A 26,509-nucleotide genomic window follows, 5' to 3' on the forward strand; every position below is an offset into this window, starting at 1 on the left:
GTCTTTTAGGGGTAATGGGCCCATGGACCATGGTCGACCCCTTTTTAGCTAATTAATGGATTTTAATTCCGTTTTTAGGGTGTGTGATAATTTAATTGATTTTAATTTAGGGGCCGTAACACGGGGTGTTACAAAGAGGGTGTCAGCCCGGGATTCCGGCATGTCCGCCACGTGGCGGTCATGCACCGGTCACAAGCAAGGCCGGCTAGCTGGCCTCCACGCGGCAGCCAAGGCATGTACGAGGTCCCAGCCTTCAGGATCGAGCCCGACCGGCTGACCGACGATGGTCGCTCGGTCTCGCAACATCCCGCGCCTGGGGCAGATCCCCCGACCGAACGGCTTCTGCCAGTGGGTCGGTCGGGAGGCGTCAGACCGGGTCGGGACGGCCCGAGCGGCCCACTGGGTCTCCAGCACGTGCCTCATCATCCGGCGTATTACGATCGGGTAGTCCGGCACCCGAGGGTATAACCCTATCATGGACTAATAAGTAAATATCTTTATAATCTAAGGATTAAAAGTGACAAAATTACTAAAGACAGAGTAATATAAAAAAAAAAAAAAAAAAAAGGCTATCAAATCGGTTTTATCCTTTTCTAACCGGTCACCCAAATTTAAAATGTTTTTTAAAATTTAAAAATTAATTTAAAAATTAATAAACTAAAATTGAAAATTAATTTTTTTTTTTAAAAAAACCTCGTCTCTGGCCATGGAGACGAAGAGACTTGCAAATTTTAAAATTTATTTTTTAAAAATATTTTAAATTTAGGTGACCCGTTAGAAAGAGAAAAAATCTACAAATTGCTTGAAATGGGTTAGTTTAGGGACTCAATTGTAACTTTTTTAAGTTCAATGATCTAATTGCATTATCGTGTGTGGTTCAATCAATTTGACCCTTATCCCAAAATGGTCCTACGACTATAGCCTTTTCTCAAATTGATTGACTTTTAACATGTATATGTAAGATGAAAAATAATTAAGAATAATTTAATAAATAAAACAACATATTCATTATCTTTTAAATTCATTTTACATGTTATTTATTAACATTAAACAATTAATTTATAAAACACTTTTATAAAACTACTAATATTACTCACGAATCAAAATTTCTAACACAATTAACTATCAACTAATATCTAATTGTTCGAACAACTCTAAAATATGATATGGAGACTAAATAACATTTCTTGAAAAGAAATATAACAATGTAATTATCTTACATATACCCTAAATCAAACACCTCTTGTAGTTTGGACTTCAATTTTTTCTTTTTTTCTTTTGGCTTTTTGTTTTTGTAGCCATGATATATAGTCTGTTTCCAGTGAGTTTAAAAAAAAAAATGGAAAAAAAAAAAAGAAAAAAAAAAGAAGAAGCTAATAAAAGGACAGCTCAAAACACAATGTTCAATCAATCAAAATACATGATCATAAAACTTGTATGAGGTGAGTCCAGATCGATAGACAAGTATTCATAACCCTGAGAAAGCAAGTTGCAGTTTCAGGTACTTGTTCAACTTCTCAAAGCATCTTAACCACATATACAAGGTTCCGAAGATGAGAATTCCTAAAAGATAGACTACAGAATATATTTATATATATATATACACATTGGCAAATCTCGCCCTAAACAAAAAAACAACACTTCTACTACAACTTTGACAAACAAACCTAGTCCCAAAAATACAAAGGAACTTAACAGGCCATACGTAGTGACACAAATTACAGATTCATGGGGGGAACAGATCTCCCCTTAGTAGTACAGGTATACAGATACATGATGATCGACAAACAACCAGAAGCACCCTAACAAAAAATTCGAGGTGATTTCCAGGCATCTGCTGCAGTATTAATCAGTTGCTGTACACCTCTGGCTTTTCTTGAGTTTCAAGGATTTTGGAGGAGATTGCTGCTTTGGTGCCGAATCCACTAACATTAAACGAGACATCACATAAGCCAACAGTTCTTCACGGTGAGAGAACGTGAAATCCAAATGTGCATACTCGAACTCGTTATATGATACCTCCACACCTTCCTCTTTCAACACTCTATAATGTTTCCTGATCATGGATGGTCGGATGACCTTGTCCTTCCGACCAGCAACGAGATCTACAGGAATATCAATAAGGTTATAGTGCTGCCCTAAATCCAACGGCTTGGGAGTGCCATATACTCGCATGTTTTCAGCTGCACTCCCATAATCAAACATCACAAACTTCTTCGAATGCTTGATCTGGGCAAGATGATGAGCAACAGAAAATGCCACACCAGGCATGTCATTCATATTATAGTGCGGTAGCCCTAAAACACCAACCCAGTTAGAACTGTCCCCGCCAACCACATAACTAACTAGGGTTTGGACAAGACCTCCAACTGCAGGTAAATTATGAAAATCCCGCGCCAACTTATTCAGCATCATGCGGAAAAACTTTGTAGGTATATAGAAAGCCGGTATAAGAGGTTTGAGAAAGGGAGCCATCACAAGAAATAAGTACTCCATAAACGTGAAAACAGAGTTGGAATCATGATGGAAGCCAGCGGGTGACAGTAAGATCAATCTCGACAGTCTGTGAGGCTTTCTTTCAACCCTTCGTGTTATGACATACATTAGGATGCCAGCTCCACCCAAACTATGGCAGATGGCACAAAGTTTATAAGGTTGATCATTACTGATCTCCTCCAATTCTGGTTGCTCAGATTTCAACTCTGAAACCTTAATTTCATGAATCTTCTCAATCATTGCAGGAATGTCCTGTGTCCCATGCTCATTAATAGAATAATTCCAGTACCTGCATATATTTAACACATTAAAGACAAAAAAATGAAGAGAGAAAAAGATGGAGGAGAAGGCAAATGCAATTTGGATACCAAAAACAATAGTACTCACTGGCGTGAAGATATATTCTTGTTCACATGTTCCCTGGAAACCAATCCACGATAGTTCCCAAGGAAAACATCATACCCTGAAACTCAAGCAAAAGAAGCATACCCATCTCTGATCAGACAACAATTATGAGTCAAACTTCAGAAAATGCAAATCCCTTAACACTATACTAGGCACACCTTGGTCATAGGCAGCAAATGCAGGAGAACCAACCACTCCATTTGCTATCCAGCTGTACAAGTGAATGGAAAAAAAAAAAATGAAACAAGCAATTACATGCAAAACAAATTATATATCTACACATACTGAACTTCGTGGTAGAGACCAAACAAACAATGCTATGCAAAATAAATTATATATTTACACATATACTTAACTTAATGGTATACTAAACAAACAAATACATGCAAAATGAATTATACATGTGGGGATTTTTGTTTTTTTGTTTTTTTTTTTTTGTTTTGTGGGGGGGTGTGTGGGGGTGAGGACCGTATGAAATTAATCTAGTCAATTAAGGAGCTATAATTTCCTGTAATTATTGTATGTAGTTTAGGAGTTAATGTCCTAGAATCCTGACTGATTTCCCTGGTAAATTATTTTGTATAGTTGATTATGATTCTGTATCATAATTACCTTGGGTAGTTCTATTTTATATAGGAGTCAATTTAGGATATGCTTCCCTATCCTCATGTATATATGTACTCTTTTTGTAGTAGATAATATGATCAGAAACTCTCTCAAATATCTTAGCAACATGGTATCTGAGCATAGGCTCTAAAACCTTAGTTCTCTTCATTCAATTCTCATGTTTCTCAAACTTCATTCCTATGGCTGAAAAGGAGCAAACCTCCCCGATTCATCTTTTAGTGTTCCTATCACATCCAACCCATCTCCTGCTCATATCATTCCTCAATCAACTTTGGCTGCAACTGAAAACGCCTTGTTCCTATTACTTCACAGTTCTCACAAACTCAATGGGCATAGCTATCATGGTCCCAAACAATGATGCTGTTTATAAGTGGGCGAGGAAGAGATGATTACACCATGGTGCAGCCACTCAACCTCATCTGAGTGATCCTAAACTCAAAAGTTGGAGGGCTGAAAATCTCGTTATGTCTTGGTTGATTAGCTCAATGACAACTGAGAGTCTGAGATAGGAAAAGATTTTTTTGATTTTTTCTCTATGCCAAATCCAAAGAAATTTAGGATGCTGCAAAAGTTGCATTCTCAACAAAAACACAGGTGAATTCTTCCATGTGGTCCTTCAAGACTTGAGACTAGGAGAAAACAGTCACTACCTATTTCACTGCTCTTACCCTCATTGGCAGCAACTAGACCTCTTTGAACATGAATGGAAGAGTTCAAAAGACCAAGCATATCTCAAAAAGATTGTTGAAACCTAGTGCATCTTCAAGTTCTTGATGGGATTTGATGAGTCTCTCCCATGAGGTTAGAATGTTAGATGCAGAATCTTAGGAACCAAACCACTTCCAAGTCTACGAGAAGCTTTTTCAGAAGTACACAGGGAAGAGAGCTGTAAATGAGTAATGTTAGGAAAGTATGATCTTTCTTCAGCCCCAGATGTTTTAACACTACTGTTGTAGCCACATATTGTTTGCATTCATCTGATTCTGTAGCAATTGTATCGCATGGAATATCTCAAAATTCCAATCAAGTTCTTGATGGGATTAACCTTGCTGATAATCAGTCACAAAGAAGATATCCCTAGTGTGATCCCGGCAAGAAACTAGGCCACTTTAAAGAACATGCTAGAAATGACACAAGAAGCCACCCCAATTGGAAACCAAGACTTGAGAAGAAACGCAGCCATCACCAAGCTTTCTCAACCCAATAACCAGGTTCCTTTCACCAAGGATCAGTTAGAATTACTCTAGCTACTTCTCAGCAAGCTTAATGTTTCAACTAATTCCACATCTACCAATGTTGGGGATGGTCAGTGCATGGTTCGGTTAACCTTGTTCTTCATGTGTCTCAATCACCCTCCTCTTCGTGGATTGTGGACTCTGGTGCATCATATCATATGACAAGTGACAAATCTCTTTTTGCAACTTATTTCCTTGCAATGTTACTCGAACAATACTTATAGCTGGTACATGCACCAAAATGGCTGGGACAGGAACAATTCATCTCTTAGACATTCTCACACGTGCCATCTCGTTTTGCCGGGACTCCGATTGTTTTTCTCAGATCTCTTCTTCTCCAGTGATTTTTTGGTCTCACCTCCCACACTAATGAATGCCTCTCCTTCTTGTGACCTTACCTGGAAAATTTCATTGTCATTTGTCACCCCCACCGGGGCATGAAGCCACCTCCGACGGGATTTTCCGGTGAAATTCTCTAGAAATCTCCGTTAGAGTACTCTGCGACTTCATCTGCGTGGGTTTTCCTATGGTGTATTTTTTCAATGAAAGTTTGTCAGATTGTTGTTTTGCCCTTTGGACCTTTTGGTGAAGTTTGAAGGCTTTTTGGATTTGTTGCCAAACTTCTTTCCGAGGTGTTTTGGTATAACCGTATTTGTTTATTTTATTTTATTTTCGGTATACCATATTTATTTCCTAGGGTTTTCAAGTTTGGTCCTTTTTTATTTCCGAAAGCCTTTTTGTTATTCACTTATCCTATAAGAGGGTGTAAACAACAACCATGTGGTGTTCTCAGTATTAATACTTTATTCTTTTGGGTGTATTTGTCATTACTATGGGCTCTACTAAATCCCTTTGCTGCTCATGATTTGTTTGCTCTGCCGTTTTTTATGAAGATTGTTGTTGGCAAATCCTAGAGTGCTTATGTTGCTGTGAGGGCGTTCGTGTTAATCTTCACCCTAGGTGCCTTCATTCCCAAGGTTGTCTGTGACAAGCTTCGCCCCTGGTGCCTTCATTTCCAAGGGTTGTGTATAGCATTGTCCCTTCAAAGCTATCTAGCACTGTTATCCTCTAGTTGCTTTTAATCTTCATTTGTAATTTAAAGTAAGCTAGATTGTTTGTTTTAATCCAAGCTTGGAACTTCGAGATGTTCTAGCTTGAGGGGGAGTGTTGAAAAATAAAGACTTATTTTTATCTATAGGGTTGTGTATGTTTATGAATAGGTACTTACCGTTATGAATATATATATATATATATATATATATATATATATATATATATATATATATATATATATATGTACTATGTTTCTTTGTTAGAAACAAAGACAGATAATATAGAAGCATACATTTCCTATATCTCTTTCAGTCTTATATACATTTACCATTCCTTGATTCTTCATCTTGCTTCCGCCTAACTGGCGGGTGGTTGTTATTTTCCCCCCGCCAGGTCATTCCATCTTCCAAATTCAACAACCATAAACAAAAAAAAAAAACAAAAAAACAAAAAAAAAAACAAAAAAAAAAAGAAAGAAAGAAAGAAAGAGAGTCTATAATGACAAAAATAAGTTAATTTGTAGTGGCAAATTGATACTAAGTAGTCAGTAAGATACAGTACTGCACAGAACATTCATCAACTCAACCCTGCTATCAATTAGATTAATCCAGCTTAATACAAAGTAAATAGCCATCTTTGGATATGAAATCAATGGTTAAAATATAACTCACCCCATGGATGAATCCAATATTCCATGTTGTAGGTAAGCAACCTTTCGAGCATCACGTCTGCAAGTGAAAATACAAAACTCAAACACCATCCAAAGATGAGATTCATCTTTATATTTTGGAATCAAAAGAAAAATAATGCTCACTGTTGGGAAAAAATCCAGACCTGGGTATTCTTTCCAACACAAGAACATATCCATCAGCAGTAACCACACGAAGAGCTTCATAAGGATACCTGAAAGGGAAAGGAGTAATAAACACTTGCATGAATAAGCAGACATATTTGAGACCAATAATGTATACAATCTGACCAGAAATTGCCCTACCCAAGTTCTGTTATGACATCTTTACATGTCCGAGCATCTGTATTAAGGGAATGATAAAAGCTAGTCTTCCGTTCTCCAGGAGTTGGATCACTGTCAGATAGAGTATCGGTGGCAGCAGACACAGCAACACCATCATTAGGAATTTCCCCATGATCAGTGCTATTAGAAGAAAACCATTTGATCACTTTTCTTAAAGTGTCTAATGGCGAGAATACACAGTGAGAAGCCTTGTGAAAAAACTCAAAAACGGTTTCTATGACGATCTCAATTGCTAGATGAAGATCCTGCATGAAAATCAGACAACACTTGAAGTGGGAAAAAAAAATCTAAAACTAGAAATAAAAATTGAGAGATTCACAGATTCAGATGAGCAATTGCAGGATGCACTACAAGCCCCCATGAGTTGTAACTTTACTTCCTGTTTTTAGTTTTTACCACAAACACCCTACTTAGAAAGGGTATGGTGAATCTATTAAGAGGGGCCACAACCAGTTAAATTTAAAGAATAAAACAAAAGATCACGAATACATTTGTCAACAACACTGACTTTTAACTTATAACAGGGCAAGCAAATTAAAGCAAAGCAGAAATGGAAATAGTTCTATATGAAGTGGATAGTTAAGTAACTGTAAACCCATTTATATAGCAAGGCAAAAGCCAAAAACTTTGATTCAAGGTATGGTCACAAGTTCAATACTCATTCCCCTGAAATGTGCCCAAAAAAATATATACAGAGCAAGGCAATAACAAAGTAGTCCCAGAAAAATAAGTAAATAGACCATACCTCAACAACACCACGCCTTCTGTCAGTTGCACGTTGGACAACATGGTCCCTGGGAGTATTTAATCTCCTAGAGGCATGCACATGGGAGGGCTGGGAGGGCTGGAGTTCTCCTGAGACACTAGAGGTCCTTTTAGAGGAACCATAGAGATAAAAAGGTATGGCCAACAAAAACCTTAAAGGAAAGAGCAACCATGAAAAGATGTATCTGATCCAATGTAGCCAGTGCCGCCTCTTATGCCTGGTAAAACTACTTGCTCTGGACAATCGAGAACTTTGTGATGATGGAGTTGCGCAATCATTTTCATCACTATCTTCTTCTTCTTCAGATGAATAATCCAAACTTGAGGAGCCATCAGAATCAACAGAAAGTTCATGAATGAGCTGGTTAAAAGATGAGACACCACTGACATCACAAAGGAGGACAATGTTAATACTTATTTTGTGGTACATCTGAGGGGAATGGAATTGAATCTAAGACTTCTCATATGGAATCTTGGGTCTATGCCACTGGACTACAACATCCAAGGCAAAGGAAAACGTTAATATAGCTTCCAGCTATTAAAGTGTAGTCACTAGGATAATACCTCCCCCCAGTACCCACCCCCCCTTGGGTCCAAATATCATTTCATAAAAAAATTCAAATGTAAGAGAAGGAATGAAGGATACATCTGAAAGTTAAACAGAAATTCAAACTCACTTCTCCATCCAACGTGGAAGTCGAGGTCCACGAAAAGTTGGCCGCAGTTCCCAACCATGAATACCTTCAAGGATAGAATTCTTTCCGGGCAAGATAGTTAACAACAATGCTGACACTCCATTTATTAGCCTTACAAAATTGTTCAATGATTCATAAGTGAATGTCTTGACTGACCTGGAAAGAATCAATAAACCAAGTTAAAGAGTGGGTACCAAGAATACAGAGGGCCTAAGAGCCAAACCCAACTGCCACCCCTTGCAATGTCAAGGGAAATAAATGCTTAACACCCAACACCCGCTGCCAAACTGCCCCCAATCTTGAGGTTAACAAACTTCAAAAGAAACACAAGGATCACAACTCACGTGTAAATTAAAATATGCAACATCATCATAAAATGGAAACAACCCACCAGAGTATGGTCTGGCATTCCGAGTTTCCAATGCTTCCATAATCAGTGTAAAAGACTATACACCAAGTCAGTCAAGATTTGAATAATAGTGTCATCTAGATGACTATTCAGTATTCAAACCTTTCTCTACAACAAAATGTGCAGGGTTCTCAATCATATTTATTCAATCACTGTGCAGGAAAAGAATTTAAGATTGGCAAAAGAAAGAATATACGTAAGAATAAACCATTCAGACTCAACTAATTATTTCTCCTTCCCCCACTTTTGTAGTATTTTCCTTCACAAGCAAGTTGAATACTATTAAAAAAAATGTTATCCTACCAAATTCACCAAAGCAACCAAAAAAAAAAAAAAAAAAAGATACCCAAATATTTATATAACTTGCTATATCTGACCTACTGAATATCCACCATGATACCACTTTGTATGCATTTATTTTACAAGAAAAAAATAATTAACAGTTTTCTACTCCATACAGCATTTCCAAGACAGTTCATACACTATATCCACCATGCTATACCACTCTGTATATATTTTGTATTTTACCAGAAAAAAAAAAATCTACAATTTTTCATCAATATATATGGCATTTTCAAGACAGTTCATTCACTGATTAGCTCCTTGCACTAAAGATAGATATTTCCACATTGCATTTAGCTATTTACACTAAACATCAGTATTTCCACATTGTAATTAGCTCTTCACACTAAACATGCATGCACTTTTACCTGACATGTTCATCATACTATGTAGCTTAGTAATATCAACACATTCATCATTTAACAAAATAGCCATCTTCTGATTTCCCCCAATTTTACACCACCATTAATTAAACCTTTCAATACAAATATATGAACAATGTGAACATTACAAAAGTTACAACATTAAAATTAATCTCAACCATATGCCGCATGTCACATTAATATTAATATTTTTAAATTACACTATTAAACGTATTCCTTTTTAGCTATGTTGCAATTAATTAACAGAGCCAGCTAAATTTCATCAATTCCAGATTAACCTCCGTCAAAATCTTTCTAAACAAGCAATTAATCATCTCACAGCCAACACAAATAGGAGAATAACGTAAATGCTAAATTTTAGATTCTTCAGAATTATTAGGGCCAAAATTAGGGCGAAAACATAAAATATTCGAAAAAACAAAAATGAAGCTTGAACTCATAACAACAAAATTAATCAAAATCATCAACAACGCCATATATGTATAGGAAACGACAGACGCATAAATATTCAAATGTGAAGAGAGAAATTGAAAACTCACTCCTTGGTGATGGCGAGGGTGTTGTCAACGAGTCGTTGCATCGGTTCAAATAGTTTAGATTCGATACTATATGTATTGTAAACGTACGACCGGAATAGGAAAATGAAACGATTTCCAGCGAGCGTTCAGGGAGGAGGAGAGCCCGATTCCGATGAATTTGGTGTTTCCCGGAGACAGAGTCGACGGCGATTCTTAGCGTATGATGGGGAAAGTCGGTTGTTATTTGTAATGAAATGGGATGTTACGTGACGGTAGTTTATTGGATGGAATGATATGTGTCATTTTCCTGTGCCTCCTCATTGTGACGTGTCTCTGATGCTTTTACTTCCGCGTGCGGATCAGAGTACGTCCTGCCGTGACGCGGAAGGTCGGAACCCAGAAATGTAATATGTGGCTATGTGCCATCCATTGAAAATGAAAAATAGTACTCCCTATATGGAATCTCATTTCCCAAAATATTTGAAAGGATGTGGAATTGAAATTCATGAATAAATAATTACTAGAAAGATAAATTTTATTGTTTAATTGGTGTAAAAAAATTATTGGGAATACTAATTTTATTATTTGGTTAGATTTGAAATTGTAAGTAATAATGAATATAAAGACATATATGTTCATACAAAGTAATAAAAGTAATATAACTAAGGGTTGAAAACAAGGGTAAAATAATCAAATCATATCACTTTTTTTCCCATCTTTCATGGAAAATAAAATTCTTCGTCCAACCAAGGATTTTGTTTTTCTCAAATTTATTTGTGTGTGTGTGGGGGGGAGGGGGGGAGGGGGGGAGGGGAGGGGTCAAGTGAAAAAGAAGCCACATGTGAAACATGCAGTTGAATCTCAGTCATTTATCAACTCATTTTTTTTAAAAAAAAATATCCGCCACATCCGATTCATAATAATGTGCACTAGAAGGCACAACAATGTGCTCTGAAAGGTATAATAATGTGCATTGGAAGGCAAAAATGTGCACTGTAAAGCACAAAAATATGCAACAATTGTTTAAAAGACTAAATTTAATACATGATCTTCAACATAAAAGATTATAATATTCAATTAAAATTAGTAATTAGTGATTCATTTAAGATCAAATGTTCTTTAATATATATATATATATATATATATATATATATATATATATATATATATATATATATATATATTACACTTATGATCTTAAAAGTTGAAGGCACAATAATGTGCACTGTAAGACATAACAATGTGCTTTGGATGAAGCGGCAATTAGTGATTCATTCAAGATATAATGAACATTTTGATCTTGAATGAATCACTAATTCCCCGCTTCTTTCAAAGCACATTGTTGTGCCTTACAGTGCACATTATTATGCCTTCAACCTTTAAGATCACAGATGTTATATATATATATATATATATATATATATATATATATATATATATATATATATATATATATATAACATTCTTTTATATTAATAATGAGATATGTAATTTATAATGTGTTTTCTATTTAAATTATTTTATCAAATTAATTGTATTTCATATTTTGTTATAAATATATTTTTATAAATTTTCAATATGTTTTATTTTTCGCCCCTATCCAACAATATTTACAATTATATTTCTTAGGTAATTTTTTTTTTTTTAAATTATCTCTTTTGTTTTAATGTTTCGCCTTTACTGGAAAAGATTTCTGAATCGGTCCCTACTTCTTCGCCCCCCCTCAACCAAATTTCTGGCTCCGTCCCTGATGTCAAGCATTCCTGAATAATAAAAAGTTAATCCAATGTTAAAGTTAATTTGTACAACTATATATAAGTGCTAGGCTAATAATCAAAATTATTATTCTAAGTTATTTTTTTAAAAAAATAATTTTCTTGCTAACAATTAAAGTAAAAAGATTGTTTATTTAGAAAATGAAAGTACAAGATCAACCCCTTTTAATCAAAATGAGTACAAATCATGTTTGAACTATAAAGAGAAAATTTCTAAAATGGTCCTCCGATTATGATCTTTTCTCAAATTGGTCATTTAACTTTTATTAATTGCACCCAAAATAGTCCTTTGACTATAGTGAAAACCCTAAATTATCAGTTTTATCACTCATTTTAACACCACTTAACACCAAAACTAACGAAGGACCACTTTGGCTTTAAATTCACTAGTCGAAGGACCACTTTGGGTCCAAGTAAAAGTCAATTGACCAATTTGAGAAAAGGCCATAGTCGGAGGACCATTTTGGGAATTAACTCTTTATAATGTGTTTTCTATTTGAATCATTTTATCAAACTAATTATATTTTATATTTTTGTCTAAATATTTTCTTTTGTAAAGTTTTGATGTGTTTTGATTTTTCGCCCATATCCAATAATATTTATGGTTATATTTTCGCCCCCTGAGAAAATTTTCTGGATCCGCCCCTGATTGCAGTTTAAAGAGTTAATACCCCACCACCGGGGTTCGATCCAGTGACCTTTTTTCAAGAAAAGTCATAAAGGTGTCATCTGAGCACATGGTGCTTGGTTTGTTCTTTTTTTTTTTTTTTTTCCCCTTTTCATTAAAGAAAAGAAAAAGTCAAGAATCTTGTTTGAAATTTGATAGTACCACTAGACACCATAGCAATTATATTATGTATTATCCGCATGGGCAACTCAACTGGTTACAGAGGTGAAACTTTGAAAGAATGACCAGGGATCGAGTCTCATCAGCGACAGTGCGGAAGCAACCTCTCAAAGTAAGAGGGGTTCCTTGTGAGCACAGGTCTGTCTAACTTCTGTGGTTCATGTGATTTACAACCTCCTAAATGTTCTGTCGGGCTGGGGTTCACCCTTTGGAAGAATTATAGAATCTATTTTGCAAAATTGACCATAATAAATCACTATTAAGAGATAATCTTACAAAATAGACCCCAATCCAAATTCCAAAATATAACAATCGAGACACCATAAAATTGGCCTATAAAGTAAATTTAAGATTCAAGTTTAATTGAGAAAACCCAATTTATCAAAGAGTAATACTACTCACGACTTCAAAAAAATTTCCAGACATAATACTTTTTCATTAAATGGTTTAATCTTTAATAATAAGTTAGTAGAGTTACTAATCCAGGACATTCAATATAAAGTCATGTTAGAGAGATTTTAAGAGGGAACAATTTTAGAGGGAACAAAACATTTTCCTTTATAAAAATCGAGATCCAAATAAATTATAATATGTATAAGTGAATCTAATTATTTTCTTATTAGGATTAAAATAAATCAACAAGAACACAAACACCAGGACAATGATACTTTGTGTAAAAAAGTAAAAATCATTATTCAATAGACCATGATTTACACTGTTCAATGAATAAAAGGTATATTTTTAATATCTTAAAGGTCCATTATTTGAGTATTGAAGATACATTAGCTTGTATACTATCAAATAATGTACATCCAATATATAAATAATATACATTTAGTATATTAAAAATATACATTTTATTCATGGTCCACAGAAAAAGAAAAATTTGCGGAAAAGTGAGTCCAACTTAGGCATATGCCATGAAAACACAAGAAACCAACTGGTTGGTTTGCTGGGTGGTCACGGAAGTGAGAAGCCAGAAATGTTGACGACAACGGCAATGAGGGCATTGTCATGAAAGCCAAGTGCTTATACTGTGCAAAGATGTTTGCTTGTGAGTCCAAGAAACATGAGACTTCTTCTTTGAGAAATCACATATTACGTTGCCTAAAGAATCCTCACTCTAAGGATACTAGGCAATCTCTTCTCACATTCTCTCCAGTCTCCAGTTCTACTTTAACTGATTCTGAAGGTGCTCAAGGGGTTTTGGGGACCTGGGTATTTGATCAAGAGTTGATTAGGAGAGCTCTCTATGAAGTGATTATTGTTGATGAGCTACCTTTTAGGTTTGTTGAGGGCCAAGGTTTTAGGAAATTTGTTCTTGTTTGCTATCCTAGGTTCAAAATTCATTCAAGATGGACTGTGAGTAGGGATATTCTAAAAATTTATTCTGATGAGAGGGTTAATTTGAGGAATTTCTTTAGGACTAGTTGCCAAAGGGTTAGTATCACTACTAATACTTGGACCTCTGTACAAAGAATCAACTATATGTGCATAACTGCACATTTCATAGACAGTGAGTGGAAGGTGCAAAAAATAAAAAATAAAAAAAATAAATCTTTGTCCCTATAACTTCACATAAGGGGGAATATATAGCAAAGGCACTGGAAACTTGTTTACTAGAGTGGGGGTTGAAGTCTGTTTTTTCTGTGACAGTTGATAATGCTTCAAGCAATGATACTGCCATAGGTTATTTCAAAAAGAAAATGATGTCTTGGGGTTCTTCTGCTGTAAGGTGTAAGTATTTGCATATGAGATGCATTGCTCACATACTTAATTTGGTGGTGCAAGATGGATTAAAGGAATCTGATAAGGCTGTGAAGAAGGTTTGGGATTGTGTGAGGTATATGAGAAACTCCCATGCTAGGTTCCAAAAATTTAGAGACCTTACTGACTTAATTGGGGTAGAAGCAAGAAACTCTTTGGTTCTTGATGTCCCTACAATGTGGAACTCAACATATATGATGTTGCATACTGCTTTGCTCTATCATAAAGTATTTGAAGCTTATGAAGATCATGACTCTTCATTTATTTCTTATTTGGGTGGGAGAGGGAATATACCTGGGAAACTGGATTGGGAAACTGTAACTGGATTGGTGAAATTTATGAAATCATTTTATGAAATGACTGTTAGGATCTTTGAGTCTTTGTATGTAACTTCAGATACATTCTTCTATGAAGTTTATGATTTATTTTGCATATTAAAATATCTGGTGGGAGCTGATTCTGAATCTGTTAATCTTATGGGAAAGAATATAAAGGCTAAGGTTGATAAATATTGGGGTGATCCATACAAGATGAACATTTTTTATCTTTTATGGAAATATATTGGACCCTAGGGACAAAATTTAATACATGCCATATAAATTTAATCAATTATATGGTGATGAAGTTGGTAAACCCTTGTTTCAAAATGTGATGAATGGCCTTAAAGAATTGTATGCTGATTATGTTGCAAGTTTTCCTGTCCAGTCTGATCCTGTTGAAAATTCTGCTCCTTCTGTTTCTATAAATGATCCAGTTTATGTTGGGAGGCCCCAATCTTTGTTAAAATCTCAGTTAAAAAAACAAAGATTGGGGAGTGGAGAATTGACTGCCAAAAAAACTGAGTTGGAAGTATATTTGAGTGAGGTAATTGTAGAGGAGGAGGGTGACTTTGACCTCTTGAGATGGTGGATGGTTAATGCTGGGAGATTCCCTGTGTTGTCTAAAATGGCAAGAGATATACTTGTTGTTCCCATTTCTACAGTTGCATCAGAATCAACATTTAGTACAGTGAGAGAGTTCTTGATGCATTTAGGAGTTCTCTTACTCCTAAAATTGTTGAGGCACTAATTTGTGCACAAGATTGGCTAAGGTTGGCCAATCAACCTCTCTCAGTTGAAGAAAACATAGATGAAGTTGAGAAATTTGGAAAAGGTAAAGTGTAAATTATATTGTAACTTTATGTTTTTATTAGTTTTACATTTTAAAGATTTACATTGTAATTGTTTTTTGCAGAGTTGTGCACTAGAGGAAGTGGAGTTGGTACTGGAGTTGGTTCTCTGCCTGCAATACCTGTAAGAGTTAATTCCAGCAATGGTCTTCCGACTATTGTGATTTTCTAAAATTAGTCCTCGTCTTTTAATTTGGACAAAAAAGACACTTGACTTTCATATTTGTTCTAGCATTGGTCTTTCGTTAACTTTCAGTTTGTTAGGTGTTAGTGTTGGGGCTAAAATGGTAATTTCATTAGCTTGCCATCCTCTCTTGCATCTCCTGTGTTGGTCCATCTTAATGCTCCTACTTCAGTTTCTGGGCCAAATCCAAGTAGTAGCCAGCCTGACTTGCCACACATTACCCAAATGCCTCGTGCACCTGTTGACCTTGTCACGGTTCTTGATATCAGTGGTAGCATGGCAGGTACCAAGCTTGCTCTCCTAAAGCGGGCTATGGGTTTTGGGATACAAAACCTTGGTCCCAATAATGGGCTTGCGCTCATTGCCTTTTCTTCAACAGCTGCCGCCTTTTCCCCCTTCGCATGATGTCTGGAATGGGACGACAACAAGCACTGCAAGCTATGAACTCCTTGGCTGCAAATGGTGGGACAAATATTGGTGAAGGCTTGAGAAAGGGCGCCAAGATAATGGAAGACTGAAGAGAAAAAAATGCAGTTGCTAGTATAATACTGTTATTTGATGGTCAAGACACATATACCATCAGCAACTCCGATGGGAGTTGGAACAAACATAACACCTGTTTGCTTCTTCCTTTGTCAATGCATAGAGAAGAAGATTCAAGTTTTAAAAATCACGTACATACTTTTGGGTTTGGCAAAAATCATGATGCTTCGTCGATGCACTCAATTTCATAGATTTAAGATGGCATTCATGGATGGGTATGTATTTTGGGGAAGGGAATGATTAGTGTGTGTTCAGTGGGATGTGATCTTCAGCTTTTATCTCCCATTGAACACACACTAATCATTCTCTTCCTCAAAAATACATATCCATCCAAGAATTCTTCTTCAACCAACCACGATGGAACAACAGCTGCGGCGGCGCCAACCACCAAGGGTTCCTCGCGCTCTAGTGGCGATCAGCAGCCCTTGAGCCACTACGAGTCGCAGAAGTGACGTGATTGGAACACGTTCGGGTAGTACTTAAAGAACCAGCTACCGCCGGTGTCCTTGTCACACTGCAACTACAACCACGTCCTGGAATTCTTCCGCTACCTGGATTAGTTCGGGAAAACTAAGGTTCACTTGCACTGTTACGTGTTCTTCGGGCAACCTGATCCCCTGGGCCCTGTACTTGCCCTCTCACGCAAGAATGGGGCAGCCTCGACGCCTTGATAGGCCGGCTCGGGGCCGCCTACGAGGAAAACGGTGGCTCGTCGGAGAATAATCTCTTCGGGAACGACGCGATTTGGGTTTATCTTCTGGAGGTCAAGGAATGCCATTTCAAAGAAACTTAACATGGTTTAAAAAAAAAACTGAATAGGAGATGTAAGAGAGGATGGCAAGCTAATGAAATTACCATTTTAGCCCCTACACTAACGCCTAACAAACTAAAAGTTAACGGAATGACCAATACTGGAACAAATCTGAAAGTCAAGTGTCTTTTTTGTCCAAATTAAAAGACGATGACCAATTTTGAAAAATCACAATAGTCGGAGGACCATTGCTGGAATTAACTCATACCTGTAATGTTATTTTACTTATTTCATTTTAAATTTCCTTTGATTTGTTTCAACTAATATTGTGCTTAACTAGTTGACTGCCTATCTATTGTGCTCTTGTATGGAACTGGAGCTATTGGTCCTGAGTCCTGATGATTCCCTAGTTGGAAAGTTTGTTGCCTCGATGGCTAAGAACTGCCCCAGGTTTGAGGTATCACTGGATCAATATGGTTGTAACCTGTAACTTTGTAAGTATACATTTGCAAATTCCAATCAGTAAGACAAGTAACTAGTGTCTGGTATATCTCTCATTCTCTATAAGTCTTTGACTCTCTTTTATGCTTGTAATAGACTAATAGTGCAATTATGATGTTCCACCATGTTCTCTGAAATATGGGATTCAGGGATTGGAATTGGTATGTTGCTATGAATTGCGGTCAATCCATAACTCATGGGCAATTTGCCCCCAATCCTAACATAATTTATAAAAAAGCAGTCTGAGCACCCTTTGTCCCAATCCTAACATCATTTTGAAATCACTTATTTGTTTTAAGTTTTGTTACTATTTATTATATATTTTCACAAGTTTACTTAACTTTCTAAATTACTTTGAATTTCTTCAGGAAGAGGAATAGAGTATTATTAGTTGAAATGTTGATTAGCTGATTAGGACTTAGGATGCTTGACTAGTTGACTGCTTGACACTTGACAGCTTCAGTTGTGGACTTGTGCAGTTGTGCTTTTGTATATTCACTTAAATGATTGAATCAGCGCTTTTGTAAAGTCACTGAAATAGTGAAATAGTGTAATTAAGATGTAATTTGGTACTTATATTTTGTATAAATGCTGCTTTTGATGTATGTTAGTACTTAGTATGCTAATATAGTACTATCTATTATGCAGATATTATAATTTTGTATAATTTAAAGTTTAATTATTCACTTTTTATTATTTTGTTATTTGAATGTTTGATTGTTTGGACTCAAATTAATTGTTTTATTAAAAAAAATTGCATTATAAATTTTCTTAATAAAAAACCGACAAATTCCGCGAATAGTCGGACATCGGACATAAATACATTCTCAAATATCCGGCGGTTTTCAACTAAAAATTAAACGGGTTGAGAGTAATAAAGGAATCCTGTACAGATCAAGAGCTCCATTATGAACTCAGTATAAAAGTGAGACTAATCAGTGGCAAAGAGTTCCATTATTAACAGTATATTAAGCTTTCAGTACTTAATCTGAAATTTGAACCACTCTCTTCAAGGAGCTCCATGTCCTCAACCGTGCTCTCCTCCAAGTCTTCATCATCCATACCTTGATTTACGTTGGGCTCTAACTGCCTTTCCATGGCTGCCATTTGATCATCATCCACTCATGCATGTTCCATCACCACATCCTCATCCTTCTGCCTAAGGAGGTCAGGAGGAAAACTGATGTTGTGTGTCTGCAAAAGGTGAAAAGGAATGTAGTCACATTAGGGTGGACACAAAAAACAAACAAAAGAAAATATTACATACCTTATATGCCCTTTTCTTCGCACGAACCATCTCACCGAAGGTGCCCACATTTCCATGTTGCACCTCAAATTCATTCCATTTATCCCAGAAGCCAGGGTGTGGATCTGCATAATCAGATGCATACTTGTATATTGCACGGGCACGATCAATCTCTCCCAGACTCTTCTCAAGTTCAGCATACTTTAGGCACAAAATTTTCACATCCTCGTCTGGAAGTAGCTCACTAATTGCCTGCTCATATATCTCTCTTGTTTTAGGAACCCTAAATAGATTATCTGCACGAGCTATGTAAATTTCATCCATGTTTAATTTCTCCTTAGCAGGGGCCTAATAATATTATTTGACAAACAGACATACATCAGACACACATGCAATTTAGAAGTCAAAATCAAAGAAATCCAAATGACATACAATCACATACCTCTGCAATTGTACGCTCGAATAACTCTCGAACTCGTTCTAGCTTCGATTTTCCATATCTTTTGATAAATTTGGAAATATAGATAATCCATATGTCCTTTGCACGACGGTATCGAAAGCTATTGATGCCTCTTTCATACACCTTAAATGCATCTTCGAAGAATTTATGGTGCTAATGAAAGAATTGAATTAGGGTTAAAAACATAATATTAAACTCAGCTCATAAGGATTAAGATTGTTATGCAAATTAAACTCACCTCCAAAAATATTGTGTAGTTTACCATAATTTGGGGTGTAGCAATTTTCAGATCCAACATTCTCTCATAGGCTGCTTTAGTTAACTCAAAGGTTCCCAGACTCTCCTCCAAATCCACATAGTAGTTCCAAAGCTTCAATGATTTATACAGGCCCATCTGTAAGGGTTTTTTGCCACCAGCAGCAGCAACTGCGCATGCCAAAAACAATATTGAACAGATATAAACCCAATGGTTAGCTCCATTATTGCAGCATCACATAATATAATGTTTTGTAATGCATATACACATATTAAAGTGTCTCATAAAATTAATATAAAAAGTTGAGAATTCTACAATTATGCATTTTCCAACATATTTCCCAAAAGCTTTAATTTTAGCAGCATTTATGACTATGTTGAAAATGAATTGTTAAGTGCTGAATTAGCAGGCCGGGACAGTGCATTTCATCTTTGTGACTATCAACTTACAACAATTCATGTAAAAACAGTATGTACTGACTAAGACAATGAATAACAAACTCTTGTACACATCAAATTAAAAAAGCAAAGCTTTAGAATTTTAGTCACATAAGTGACTCCCAAGCCAGTGTCAACCATATATAAAACGAATCAGAACTGTCTCTGTATCGGCTACAATGAAAGGCATCCTTTCCTTCCTAGTAGGGGTTGAAGCCCTACTCAGCCGTCCATAAACCATTATGTATATTTGAAATAAGCAAGACAGTGAATTCATATCTGCTTTAATTTGTGTAACTTCATGCACCTATCATGTAATTAAACAAGCTAAGCTTGAATATATAACTATATAAGCAGCAGGAAGCAGGCCGGGACAGTGCATTTCATCTTTTTGACTATCAACTTACAGCAATTCATGTAAAAACCGTATGTACTGACTAAGACAATCAATAACAAACTCTTGTACATATCAAATTAAAAAAGCAAAGTTAGAATTTTATTCACATAAGTGATTCCTACACCAGTGTCAACATATATAAAACGAATTGAAGCCCTACTCAGCCATCCAGAAACCATTATGTATATTTGAAATAAGCAAGACAATGAATTCATATCTGCTTTAGTTTGTGTAACTTCATGCACCTATCATGTAATTAAACAAGCTAAGCTTGAATATATAACTATATAAGCAGCAAGAAGCAGGCCGAGACAGTGCATCTCATCTTTGTGACTATCAACTTACAGCAATTCATGTAAAAACCGTATGTACTGACTAAGACAATCAATAACAAACTCTTGTACACATCAAATTAAGAAAGCAAATTAAATGATTCCCACACCAGTGTCAACATATATAAAACGAATTGAAGCCCTACTCAGCCATCCAGAAACCATTATGTATATTTGAAATAAGCAAGACTATGAATTCATATCTGCTTTAGTTTGTGTAACTTCATGCACCTATCACGTAATTAAACAAGCTCAGCTTGAATATATAACTATATAAGCAGCAGGAAGCAGGCTGGGACAGTGCATTTCATCTTTGTGACTATCAACTTACATCAATTCATGTAAAAACCGTATGTACTGACTAAGACAATCAATAACAAACTCTTGTACATATCAAATTAAGAAAGCAAATTAAATGATTCCCACACCAGTGTCAACATATATAAAACGAATTGAAGCCCTACTCAGCCATCCAGAAACCATTATGTATATTTGAAATAAGCAAGACAATGAATTCATATCTGCTTTAATTTGTGTAACTTCATGCACCTATCATGTAATTAAACAAGATAAGCTTGAATATATAACTATATAAGCAGCAGGAAGCAGGCTGGGACAGTGCATTTCATCTTTGTGACTATCAACTTACAGCAATTTATGTAAAAACCGTATGTACTAACTAAGACAATCAATAACAAACTCTTGTACACATCAAATTAATAAAAGCAAATTAAGTGATTCCCACACCAGTGTCAACATATATCAAACGAATTGAAGTCCTACTTAGCCATCTAGAAACCATTATGTATATTTGAAATAAGCAAGACAATGAATTCATATCTGCTTTAGTTTGTGTAACTTCATGCACCTATCATGTAATTAAACAAGCTAATCTTGAATATATAACTATATAAGTAGCAGGAGGCAGGACGGGACAGTGCATTTCATCTTTGTGACTATCAACTTACATCAATTCATGTAAAAACCGTATGTACTGACTAAGACAATCAATAACAAACTCTTGCACACATCAAATTAAGAAAGCAAATTAAGTGATTCCCACACCAGTGTCAACATATATAAAACGATTTGAAGCCCTACTCAGCCATCCAGAAACCATTATGTATATTTGAAATAAGCAAGACAAAGAATTCATATCTGCTTTAGTTTGTGTAACTTCATGCACCTATCATGTAATTAAATAAGCTAAGCTTGAATATATAACTATATAAGCATCAGGAAGCAGGCCGGGACAGTGCATCTCATCTTTGTGACTATCAACTTACAGCAATTCATGTAAAAACCGCATGTACTGACTAAGACAATCAATAACAAACTCTTGTACACATCAAATTAAGAAAGCAAATTAAATGATTCCCACACCAGTGTCAACATATATAAAACGAACTGAAGCCCTACTCAGCCATCCAGAAACCATTATGTATATTTGAAATAAGCAAGACAATGAATTCATATCTGCTTTAGTTTGTGTAACTTCATGCACCTATCATGTAATTAAACAAGCTAAGCTTGAATATATAACTATATAAGCAGCAGGAAGCAGGCTTTTGAATTGATTGCAATTTTTAAATATTCTAGCTAGCTAGCATTGAGAGTTAATTACTGAAACGACATACCTATCCTTTTGACCTCAAGAGACGATTCTGCAGTAACACGCCTCAGTAGTTGAAGTGCATCTTGAAGGTTTGTGTTTCTAAGTTCCATCTCAGCCCATGTACACCAGACAGTAGCAAGGTGATCCACAACCCTGTAGTTCACCTGCACTGCCCTATCAAATATTACCCTAGCATTTTCAATATCATTATCTTTCTCATACATTGTTGCAAATGCAACCCACAGTGTATGTGGCAGCCCTACAACCTTCATTGGGTCTATTGTCCTCACTGCCTCTGTATAAGTCAGTATCTGCTTTAAGGGATTCCCTTCAAAAAGCTTCACCCTTTTATGCCATTGCACTACATTGTGTGGATTTTGCCTGAGACGCACACTGTTAGCAAGCTCCGGCCTCCTATTCATAAGAGACTCTAGCCTTGCTAATGCCAAATCACCATCCTTATCATCATTCAACCAAAATTTCTTAAGCTTTTTCTCTAGTTTTGCCACAATTAATCGATCATCATCATCCATTTCCTCAGAATTGCCCTTTAATCCATCATCATCAACCATTTCCTCATAATCGCACTCCTCCTCATCATCCTTCACTTCACTGTGGTCTACCATTATCTCTTCAAACTTCCAATATGCATAAAAAATTACTGTAAAATCTCGTTCAGTCACCACAGTGGTCATTCCCTCTTCAAAAATGTCTCTGGCCTTCCCAAATAATTTTCTTCAGAAGTAATAATCTGCCAAAGAGGTCCATAGCCCTCCAACCTCATCTGTGAACTTCTGAATCCCTCTCCTAATAATTGCATCCACATTCAATCCCCTCGCTGAATCAATTTTAGTAGCATGCTGAGTCAAAATATCACACAGCTCCAACCACAGCTGATGCTTTGTCTTTCCCCTAATTGAATGGAACTGGTCATCATTCAATGCTCCAGCCAACCTACTTGCAGCCTCCTGCCATAACTCTGAATTCAGCAAGAAGTCAATGAAGTCCTCCATGTGGGAGGGTTCATACATCAGGTACCTTCTATGGGCCTGGAGTGATGTCTCGATTGGGACCTCGCTCTGATTGACATAAGACAGATAACGTTCCCAAATTCGATCGTGTTGGGTCACTGGCAACTCACGAAGAGCACGATCAAATGTGCGACGGGTGCGGGTAACTAGCTCTTGCTCCATCAGCGTGTTCAAATACATCATCCAAATGCGGGGCATCTTGTGCATAGTCACAAGAGCCCGCTCAAAAGTATTATTCAAAGACTCATAGTCGGAGCTGGTGACGGAGTGCTTGAGGACAAGATACTGGCGCTCTCGGAGATAAGCGTACCACAATTTGTAACTCCCTGGCAGAGCTCTCAAAGCTCGCTCGTATATGATTTTCCGCTTCGTGAATGGGGCATCACGAAGAGCCACTAAGTATCGCCACTACCATTTCAGGTCCAGAGGGTTCCTAAGAACCTCTTCCTCAAAGGGAAGGTCGGCCTCTGATGGAAGATTCTGTAATGATCCGGAAGAAGAAGTTGGAATAATACAGGCCAAACGACGTCGCAAGAAGAAGGAAGTTGAGGGCAGTTAAGTACACAGGCAAAAATGTCGTCGTATGAAGAAGCAGTTACGACGGCAGTTATGAAGGGTCAGACGGCGTCGTATTGGCGTTAGTGAGCAGTTATTTCAGTTGTAATGGCAATTCCTTTTAAGCCTTTCTGAACAAGTATTTTGGTTATCAGAAATAATATGCAGCATTTTCCCTTTCAATTTTCTCTCTATTCTCTTCGTTCCTCTCTTTTCTCTCCCTAAACCCTAGAAATGTCACAATTGGTATCAGAGCCCTCAATGGAGGCTCGCATGAATCAGCTTGAGCTAGTGGTGGCTGACATCAGTCTCCAAATGGAAGAACAGAAGAAAACGACGCAGGACGTCGTGGAAAAGCTTGTAGAACAAATGGTCCAAATGGATCACCGGATGAAGGATTGGAAGAATGAAATCATCGAAACAATTCGGCTTAACCGACAGCCGCCTCCTATAATGAGCACCATCCCTGGTGCATCTTCAGTTAATGGTGCGAGAGCTGAACCTTCAACTAGGTAAGCGCAGAGCCAGTTTTCGCAAGGAAGGAGAACTGGAAAGGCCCCAGCAGTTGCCTCGCCGGCAATCGGAGTTGAGGAGGAGGCAATCGAGTATGAGGAATCTGAAGGAGAGGTGATTCCTGAACGGATCCACGCAACTAGGAGGGATCCACAACTAAGATCTCCAAGGTGGAATGCAGATTCAACCTTAATGAGGTATCGATACGATTTTCCCCCCTTTGATTACAATCATCCTAGATTATGGGTGAATCGATGTGAGAGATTCCTTCTTATGACTCACATCCCTCGGATCAAGGTGATACATGTCCTCTATGTTAATTTGACTGGGAAGGCCGGCCTATGGTTTGAAGGATACCTAACAAACCTAGATGGGGGCTTCGAGTGGACACACTTTGCAGAAGCAGTGTGTAAGAGGTTTGGAGGGGACAGTGGGCTGTAATGGAAGAATTCACAAATTTTAGGCAGATAGAGGGAGTGGTAGAGTTTATTGATAAGTTTGAAGAGTTCCAGAGTCTGCTTATTCAAAAACATACTACTCTCACTAAGTCCTACTTTCTGGAGGCTTTCATAGCAAGGCTTAAGCCTAACCTCAGGTGCTTTGTCAAAACAACCCAACCTAAAACATTGGCAGATGCAATGTGGATTGCCAAGCAGTTAGAAAAGGGATTCCAGTCCAATGAGCTATCCAGGAATTCCTTCCAGTATAACCCTAAGCCTACTAATACTACTTCTCAACCCCAAAACCATATAACCCCCTCAATAAACCCACCAATTCCCAAACATCCACAGCCTCAAATAGCCAGAGCAGTACTGGGAGAAACCCTGAAGGAACCAGAATTAAGAGCCAATTAAGGGAGCAGAACAAATGCTTTGACCCATGGTACCCTGGACACAAATGGAAAGGGTCCACCATTCATGTGATGTAAGAAAGAGAATTTCATGATGTCCCTGAAGAATTGTTGAATGAAGGGCAGGAAACAGAAGACAAAAGCAATCAGGATCAGGCTGAGGTCTCCTTCCATGCTATGATGGGGGGAGAAGGTTTAAACACCATCAAGCTATTGGGAAGTATACATAGACAACCAATAGTCATTTTGGTTGATAGTGGAAGCACTCATAGTTTTCTTGATCCCACAGTCCTCTTCCAATTGAGAATTGAATCAGAAAAGACTCAAGCACTTACTGTATCTGTTTCCAATGGTGATCAAATGTGGTGTGAATCTATTTGCAAGGGGTTGAAGTGGCAGGTCCAGAAGGAAAACTTTGTGAAGGACTTTAGAGTGCTGAAACTAGGAGGGTGTGACATGGTGCTTGGTATGGATTGGATTGATTAGTATGCTCCAATTCAACTCCACACTAGACCACTGGGGATTTCCTTTTATAAGGAAGGCAGAAAGGTGATGTTAAAAGGGTTAACCAGAAAATCAAATAAACTGCAGGAAGCCACTAAAAAAGACCTCAGAAATTGGCAGAAGAAGGGTGTGCAAGGGTTCCTTGTGCATTGTGAAGGAAGGGAATGTACTGAGGAACATAGCAGCAATTTGTGTTTTAAGATGGAATTGCAGTCAGAATTCAAAGAGCTCACTGACTTACTTCAAGAGTTTCAGGAGCTATTTGAGGAGCCTAAGAACCTACCTCCCAGAAGGGCTTATGACCATCACATTCCCTTAATTCCAAGAGCACAGCCAGTGAACATGAAACCCTACAGATATTCTTTTGATCAAAAGGATGTTATAGAAGAGATGTTGGAGGAAATGTTGAAGGCTGGAGTCATTATTGAGAGTGTATCTCCATTTGCCTATCCTGTTTTGTTGGTGCCAAAAAAAGACAACACTTGGAGATTCTGTGTAGATTACAGAGCCCTGAATAATATCACCATTAAGAATAAGTTTCCTATTCCAGTCATAGAGGACTTATTCTCTGAGTTAGCTGGATCCAAGTACTTCTCCAAGCTTGATTTAAGAGCTGGTTATCATCAGGTGAGAATGAGGGAAGGAGAAGAATATAAGACAGCCTTCAAAACACACCAAGGACTTTATGAATTTAGGGTTATGCCCTTTGGTCTTACTAATGCACCAGCTACTTTCCAAGCCCTTATGAACAATGTTTTTAAGCCCCTACTAAGAAGATTTGTCTTGGTCTTCTTTGATGATATCCTAGTATACAGT

At 37.0% G+C, this 26,509-nt stretch overlaps 1 protein-coding gene and 1 pseudogene across 1 annotated transcript; both read right to left on the minus strand.

Annotated features, from left to right (window-relative positions):
* Positions 1–1,438: 1,438 nt before the first annotated feature.
* On the minus strand, positions 1,439–10,382 carry LOC109184158. Its single transcript, XM_019334200.1, has 9 exons — positions 9,983–10,382; positions 8,292–8,465; positions 7,595–7,997; positions 6,811–7,094; positions 6,651–6,719; positions 6,488–6,544; positions 3,060–3,112; positions 2,884–2,959; positions 1,439–2,785 (listed from the first exon to the last, which is right to left on the minus strand). The coding sequence occupies exons 1-9, from the start codon at positions 10,021–10,023 to the stop codon at positions 1,846–1,848; spliced, it is 2,097 nt and encodes a 698-aa protein (XP_019189745.1). The 5' UTR covers positions 10,024–10,382; the 3' UTR covers positions 1,439–1,845.
* Positions 10,383–18,454: 8,072 nt separating this feature from the next.
* On the minus strand, positions 18,455–24,101 carry LOC109184116 (annotated as a pseudogene).
* Positions 24,102–26,509: the final 2,408 nt, after the last annotated feature.

This window comes from Ipomoea nil, unplaced genomic scaffold (assembly GCF_001879475.1).
Source record: "Ipomoea nil cultivar Tokyo-kokei standard unplaced genomic scaffold, Asagao_1.1 scaffold1250, whole genome shotgun sequence".
NCBI lineage: Eukaryota > Viridiplantae > Streptophyta > Magnoliopsida > Solanales > Convolvulaceae > Ipomoea > Ipomoea nil.

Excerpts from the sequence above, each read along its gene's own strand:
- LOC109184158 (XM_019334200.1), bottom strand. The coding sequence starts at position 10,023 with ATGCAACGACTCGTTGACAACACCCTCGCCATCACCAAGGA. Across the intron at positions 2,960-3,059 it reads ATTTGCTGCCTATGACCAAG|GGTATGATGTTTTCCTTGGG; the intron begins GTGTGCCTAGTA and ends CTTGAGTTTCAG. Across the intron at positions 2,786-2,883 it reads AAGAATATATCTTCACGCCA|GTACTGGAATTATTCTATTA; the intron begins GTGAGTACTATT and ends AAATATATGCAG.